General features: G+C 43.6%; 1 protein-coding gene across 1 annotated transcript; it reads right to left on the bottom strand.

The window, feature by feature from the left end:
- Positions 1–609: 609 nt before the first annotated feature.
- Positions 610–2349, bottom strand: LOC118635300 (cancer/testis antigen 47A-like). Its single transcript, XM_036270064.1, has 2 exons — positions 1581–2349; positions 610–809 (listed from the first exon to the last, which is right to left on the bottom strand). Exons 1-2 carry the CDS (start codon positions 2347–2349, stop codon positions 610–612), a joined length of 969 nt encoding a protein of 322 aa, XP_036125957.1.
- Positions 2350–7952: the final 5603 nt, after the last annotated feature.

Consider the following 7952-nt stretch of genomic DNA (forward strand, 5'->3'; position numbering starts at 1 on the left):
CCCACCTCCACCCAGCCCCTGCCCCCCCCCTTTCCCTCTGCACATCACCACACTGTTGTCTGTGTCTATGGATTATGCATGTGTGTTCTTTGGCTAATACCTTCACCTTCTTTCATCCAGTCCCCTCCACCGCCCCTCCACTCATCTGTTCCATGTATCCGTGCCTCTGTTTCTATTTCGTTGGTCAGTTTATTTTGTTCATTAGAGTCCCCATATAAATGAGATCATACGGTATTTGTCTTTTTCTGACTGGCTTATTTCACTTCGCATCATAATCAGACTGCATTTCTGTGGCCACAAAGGCCCAGTTAGTACATAGCTCAGCTACTTTAGCTGCTGTGTATAGTAACTGGTTTCTAGACAAATATTCGTCTTAGATATTGATACTTTTACCATTTGTTAGTAGTCTTTACAGGTAGAGGACAGAAGACCTCATAAGAATCAATGAGTAGCCATGAAGTATATTTCAGTAGGTAATGTGTTTTATATTACTAGGTGTATGAGTACTCTATTAACATTCTAAGTAGATAAAATTGAATTTTAAACTAAAAAAAAAATACCTTTTTTCTTAATTAATTTACTGGGAGAATTTTTTAAAAAATACAGCTGTCAGGAACAGGTAAATGCTAGGAATGGTTGGGTGATTTTCAAAGCTACACACAGACACTTGGATTTTCCGGACCTGCTCTCTGCTGATTCCTCATCCTTTTTGGGTCCTTCTTGTTTTTTGTTAAATTCCTCTTGTTCTTCATTACTTTCAGCATCTTGGGCCTCTTCCTCAGAGTTTTCATGCTGATATTTAGTTGTCTCTTTAGTGAAGAATAAGACAGAGTTTGGGATCAGATATTCACAGGAAAAAAAAAAGCCAATTCATAACGAATGAGAACCTACATTACTCCACCCTCAGGAGAAGCAGGAGGATGGAAGTAACTAGGAACAGAAAGCTAGGCACCTTGCCACTAGCTGCTACAACACTCTCATGGCCCTCACGGTTCTGCTGCTCGACCGTTTTCACAGTGACCTTATTTCTCTGTTTCTAGTCAAGCTGTGCTGCTGATGACCTCTGGCCTTTCAGAGAAGAGATCAGAATCACTGGGGTCTAGGGCATTCTGTACGCTGTGGTCAGAAGTTTCTTGCGAACATCTTTTTGCCTCGGTGACAAATTCTATGGTGAAGCTCATTAGTTCCTCAGCTGCCTGAATATTTCACTTTTACAAAGTCCTCGGAATCGGTTCTCAGTGTTTGGGGATCAAACACTTGCTATCGCGTGTTCTTTTCCTCCAGGTTCCCGTTCATGTCCTCCCCTGCTCCCTCCTGAACACCTGCCCCCTGGGACATTCCTCCCCCCCCCTGGGACATTCCCCCCCCCCCCGGGACATTCCTCCATCCCTCCACATTCCTCCACCCCCCGACATTCCTCCATCCGTCTGAGGGCCATGAACTGCACTGATGAGGTCAGATCTCATAGCAGAGGCTGGCAGAGGGCCACGCATTTTTTCAAGGCGCAGAAGGAAGGTCCTTATGGAGTTGCGCTTTTCCTCGGCCCACCTGGCCTGCAGTGTGTTGAGGGCCCCACCCACCCGAGTGAGTGAGCGAGTGAGCGAGTGAGTGAGCTGGACCCGCCAGCGCCCCCGCGGTGGCCCGCCCGCCATGGGGCCTTCTGACTCCACGTCCTCCCCTCCGCTCCGCCCAGTCCTCACCCTCTGGGCCTTCGGCCTCCAGCACCAGCTCCTCCTCCGCCGCCTCCTCCGTCTCCCCAGCGGCAGACTGCTCCTGGGCCTCGGCCTGGCCCTCGGGCTCCTCCGGGGCGGGGGCCCCTTCTCTAGAGCCTTCGGGCCCCGCGGCCGCGCCCCCTTCTCCAGAGGCCTCGGGCACCAAGAGCACACGGATCTGGGCCGCCCGCCTGGGCCTCTGGTGCCTGGGCCAGACCATCCTGCCGGTGCCGCGGGGTCGCACCAGGACGTGGTCGTTGTAGTACAGGCGGTGCAGCAGCGTGCGCACCAGGTTCAGGAACATGAAGCGGAAGCCCACCATGGGTAGCTGGTAGGCGTCCACCGCCACCTCCGGGCCCTGCTCCGCGTTCTCCTCCCCCTCGTCAGCCGGCCCGATGTCGGAGTCCTCCTCCACGACGCTGCCCTCCGGGACTCCCCCCGCCCCGGCCGCCTCCCCCGGGCTCCCCACGGCCCGTCCATCTCCCCCCGCCCCGGCCGCCTCATCCCCGTCCCCGGGGGGCCCAGCGTCATGGACCACCGCCTCTTCGGCTCCCGCTGCCCTGCCCCGGGCTGCCAGCTCGCCCACGGGGCTCTCCCGGCCACCTGGGGCCAGGTTTCCACGGTCAGTGTCAGACATGGCAGCAGGCAGTACCTCAACCAGGCCGGCAGCGATCAGGCTGTGGCTTCAACCGCCAAGATGGTGGCCGCTGAGAGGAGGCCGTTGACCGTGAGGCCCGACGTGAGGTGCACGGGGCGGCAGAGGCGCTGGCCCTTGAGGGACAACAGTCTCTGGGGGTGCCTGGAGAGGCCCCCACGACCAACCGGAAGGGCAGGGGGCAGATGTCAGGAACCACCCACCAAGGCTTCCCCAGACCCCGGGGGGGGGGAGGGCCAGGGGCAGGGAGACGTGTCCACAAGAGGCCGTGCCCCCTCTTCACAAGCTTCACGCTCATTGACTGAGGAGCGAGGATTGACATGCCGTGTGTCCAATGAATGGCCAACGCCCTTAGATTCTGGGATGGCCCGGAATCGCCTCTCTCTTCTTTGAGGTCTTTGGCTCCTGAGCTATATTCAGGTCCACCCGTCTGACCCTTTTAATTTTGTGATTGTCCGGAAAACTATAGTAGTTCGATATGGACACACCATGAGCCATGTGAACCGAGTTCCCCATTTCCACGTGGTAATGGCTCCTGTGAATAGAGACGAGATCATTAAAATGTTGTATAACAAAAATAAATATTAATTTTAAAAAATGTTGTATGGCTCAGACCTCAACAGGAATAAAAAGCTTCCAAGAGTAGAACATTTAATGTGGTTGAAGCTACTTGGGAAAGAATAGAGAGAATTGAAATGTATGCACTCAGAACTGAGTGTTGAAGTGGTAAACGACAGGAGCTGGAAGGTTATCATAAACCTGACATTTATGTCAAGCCTCCAGAAAATAAATAAAAAGAAGACATATGTCTTTTAAAGGACAAGGTCCTAAAAGCTAAATATGACAGACATTAAAAGAATAGGCTTCCTAAGATGTTTCTAAGGCAACAATCAAGACTGTTGATTTTAAGATCCACTTAATCAAGACCTCAAGTGTAACTAATTCTGAATATTATAGAAAAATCAACTCTATTTTATATTCACACTGTAAAATGTTTTATAATAGTAAAAATGATTTTGGAAAAAAATATGTGTATAATTATATGTAATATTTAGATTAATGTAATACTCAAGTTGGATATTACATTATGATACCAATAAATCCTATCAAGGTGAGGAGGAATTTTTTCCTTTCATCAACCCTACCAAATTTCAACGTTTTTATTTTTCTACTGGTCCCACCTCAAAAATAGAGGATGGTGTTATCATAAATCATTGGTTTAAATAAAGAAGGCATTGCAGAAAATCTGTAATCCAAATCTTTACTACAAAGACAGCAAAACTGAGGCAGAATCCCAATCTGAAGTACGGAGTTGGTTTTAACATTTCCCTCCTGATGTGATCTTGGGAAAGTTACTTATCATTTCTAGGCCTTAGTTTTATCATCTGTAAAGATAGAGTAATGATCACCTAGCTTTGAGAATCAATTAAGATAATAGCTTAAAGCCAAATTCATACTGTGAAATTCTATGCACATATTAGGTATTATTATATAAATAATAAATTTTCTGTTCTTGAACTATTGGAGAGAAATTATTGTGTAGTCTCTCAGGCCTTCAGAGAGAAATATCTAATTTGGTTTTGGAGGAATCAGTTGTTCCCAACTATATCAAGTTACATACTTCCTCCCTGGCTGAGTTCATACCCTATCTTCAGTCAAGATTTCAGTGAGATAGATAGGTGGAATGAGATGGGATTATATTTAGGATATTAACCATTTATTGAAAATGTTTTCTCAGTTTGATTTTTGTCCTCTAAGTTAGTTAGATTTCTAAGTATGTAGTTTTTAAATTTTGATGCAAAATCTAATAATATTTTCTTTTCCATTGTTTTAACATCATTGTAAGTGTGCAAATCTTTTCTTATCCAGAGAAAAATTTTACATTTTCTTCCTTTTGGGGGAATTCTGAATGTTTATATTAAATTCCTGAACCCATTTGGAATTAATACTGACACAAATACTGTAAGATTTTTTGTTTCAAAATGCTCACCTATAGCATCATTTTTGAGTAATTATTCTCCTCTATAATGATGTGTGGCCATATACCCTTTAGCACTTTCTTTACAGGCAGAAGAGATGCAAGAGAAAACATATTCTTCCAAAATTTCAGAGCTTGAAAGGCCTTTAGATAGTGTATCTAAGCCCATTATTTTCAAAATGCAGAAATAAAGGCCTAGGGCAGCTAACTGTCCTCCCCAAGATCATGCCACTTAATGAAGCAGCCAGGATTAAAATCAGTCTCGTGACCTTTTATCTGAAGTTGAGATAGGCCTAATTCTTGTACATGTAGCTTCAGGAGAAACTTGGCAGAAGAAGATTAATTATCTATGCACAAAGGAAAGGGTCATGAGATGAGAATCTCTGAAAGTCCCAGACCAGCCCCCCTGATCCCCAATCAATCAGCAAAGATTTACTAAATACCTACATATATTGCTTTGTGCAAGACCTTGCCAAGGATGGAGAAGCAAGTGCCATCATCTCTGGCAACAGGCATCTCACAGTCTATTTGACAGAAAGGACTACATATTCAGAATAAAATAAAGAAAAAGCAGCTCCGGACATTCAGAGCTGGACTTGCACTCACAGATAAACCATTGTATTCTCCTATTAGATGTAAATAATTTCATAGAACACCAACATCAGTAGAGGTCATTTTGAGACTATGATAAAAGGAAACAAAGCAAGGGCCACTTTGTAATTTTATTTAAGCAGAGACAAAAACAAGGTTACAAAATATTAAACATTCCCCTCTCTTGGCTAAAATGAGTGCCTATTACTTCTTTACCAATCACAGCCTTATCTGGGTTCTAGTTTTCCCTTCCAATAGATAAGTTTTATTGAAATACCAACCCCCACCAAAAGACTGCACACAGCCCTTCCACAGTGTGTTCTTAAGGTGCTGGCAAGACCATTTATTTATTTATTTATTTATTTATTTATTTATTTATTTATTTATTTATTATTTATTTATTTTTTAAATCTTCACCCAAGGACCTTTTTCCATTTTTTGTTCAGATAGAGTGGGAGGGAGAGAGAGAGAAACATCAATGTGAAAGGGACAAATCGAGTGACTGCCACCCCCACGACCCAACCAGGGCCAGGAACAAACTGCAACTGAGGTACATGCCCTTAGCAGGAAACGAACCCTGGTCTCTCTGCACCACAGGCCGATGCTCTAACTGCTGAGCCAAACTGGCCAGGGCAAGACATTTTAAAGATAGGTAAGAAGTCAATTCTTTCTCTTTTTTGCAATTTGGTGAAAATGGATTCTTCCTGGGAATTTTAACATCTTTTCAATATCATCATATTTACTCTAGGAAGCCTTGTTTCCCTGTTTTAGAGCATTTTGGGTTTAACGTAACTATTTAAAAAAAGAGTTTTTGTTTCAAGTAGGTGCCCTTTCCAGGTAAAAACTGTGGTTTGAAGGTAAAAGAAGGAGGGGTAAAGTTTTCTTTTTACTTAATAATTACACTCTATGATTAAATATTTTATTTTTAAACACCAGTGCCATTAATAAGTTTTAAAATATCAGAAATGAATTATAAACATCAGTCCAGTACTCTTGGCTATGGCAAAGACCATTGTCTTAAGATAAATGGCTCATATTTTGGTGCAGTATTTGATGTTCAAAACAAAATGTTACAATAAACAAACCAAATATTTATTGAAATACCCATCATAGAATTGCCCCTGCATTCTAATAGCATCTAGTATAGAACAAACTTGTTTTTTTCCCCTCAAAACTTTTCCCAATAACCCAACAAAAACCCCAATATTATAATAGTTTCTTTCTGACACCTCTTACTGAGACACCACATGGTTTCCCATTGTGTATGTTCTCCCAAATTGCAACAAGTAGTAAATCCAACTTGTTCAACTACATGCATGTTCCTATGATCTCTCACTGGAGTATGACAATATAAGATATTCCATCTATAACTCTCATATATTGACTTATTGAATTCTACAGCAGAGTCAGGAGACATCACAATTAATGTGTTTTTCTCAAGAAGATGTCCCAGAGGAGGGAGGACTTGGACTCAGAAGATGGCCACATGCCCTGCCCAAGAAGGCCAGCAAAGGCAGGGCATTGTCTCCACATGGCCTTGTTATAGTCTGCTCAAACCACGTAGGGTCTTTGGCTTTATGAAAATCTTGGGTCTTGGGGTAGAGAATGGAAACAGATGTTGCTCCTGGCCAGAGGGTAGACCTAGGAGATCTGATGGAAGTCCTGTGGTGAGGAAGGTAACTGATATGCCACTCTTGTTTCCTACTGCATGCTATGAGTTATGAGCTATGACCAGGACTGCCTCCACTATTTCTTAGCAAAAACACATACTCCCAGGGAGATTAACAAATATATATTTAAACAGCCCTGGTCAGTCTGGCTCAGCGGTTGGAGAGTTGGACTGTGGACCAAAGAGTCATGGGTTCAATTCTAGTCAAGGGCACATACCTTGGTTGTGGTTCAGTCCCTGGCCCTGGTCAGGGTCGTGCAGGAGGCAACCAGTTAATGTGCCTCTCTCACATCAATATTTCTCTCCTTCCCTCTCCCATTCTATCTGAAGATAAATGGAAAAGTGTCCTCAGGTGAGGATTCAAAAAGCAAATTAAAACAGGGTATTTCTGCTTTCTTTCTCTCCTCCTCCTCCTCTTCTTTTTCCTCTTATTATTATTAAATTTATTATTATTATTTTATTGTTGAAAGTATCACAGATGCCCCCCCTTTTTTCCCCAACAATTCCTTCCTACCCACTCTTATCCTCCTCCTGCTTTATGCAAACTAATGTCTGTGTCCATTGGTTGTGCATATATGCATATAAGTTCTTTGGTTTATTTCTTCCCTTTCCCCCACCCCTATCCATCTGAGGTTTGTCAGTCTATTTTATGATTCCATGACTCTGGAACTATTTTGGTTGAGAGCTTATTTTGTTCATGGCATTCCATAAATAAGTGAGATCATGTGGTACTTGTCTTTCTCTGATGGGCTTATTTCACGCAGCATAACACTCCTCAGGTCCCTCCATGTCATCTCAAAGAGTAAGAGATCTTTGTTTCTTACAGCTGCATAGTATTCCATTGAGTAAATGAACCACAGTTGTTTTTTTTTTAATCCTCACCCGAGAATATTTTTCTATTTATTTTCAGACAGTGTGGGAGGGAGAGATAGAGAAAGACAGAAAAAAATTGATGTGAGAGAGACACACTGATTGGTTGCCTCCTGCACAACCCCAACCAGGGCTGGGACTGAACTGCAACCGAGGTATGTGCCCTTGACCAGAATCCAACCCATAACACTTTGGTCTGCGGGCTGATGCTCCAAGTGCTGAGCCAAACCGGCTAGGACTGTACCACAACTTATTTATCCACGTATCTACTGATGGACACTTGGGTTGTATCCAGATCTTAACTATTGTAAATAGCACTGCTGTCGGTGCCTATATTATTTCTGATTGGTGTATCGGATTTCTCAGGATATAGTCCTAGAAGTGGAATCACTGAGTCAAATGGCAATTCCATTTTTAATTGTTTGAGGAAACACTATATTGTTTTCCATAGTGGCTGCACCAATCTGCATTCCCACC

Source organism: Molossus molossus, unplaced genomic scaffold (assembly GCF_014108415.1).
Source record: "Molossus molossus isolate mMolMol1 unplaced genomic scaffold, mMolMol1.p scaffold_m16_p_2, whole genome shotgun sequence".
NCBI classification, from domain to species: Eukaryota; Metazoa; Chordata; class Mammalia; order Chiroptera; family Molossidae; genus Molossus; species Molossus molossus.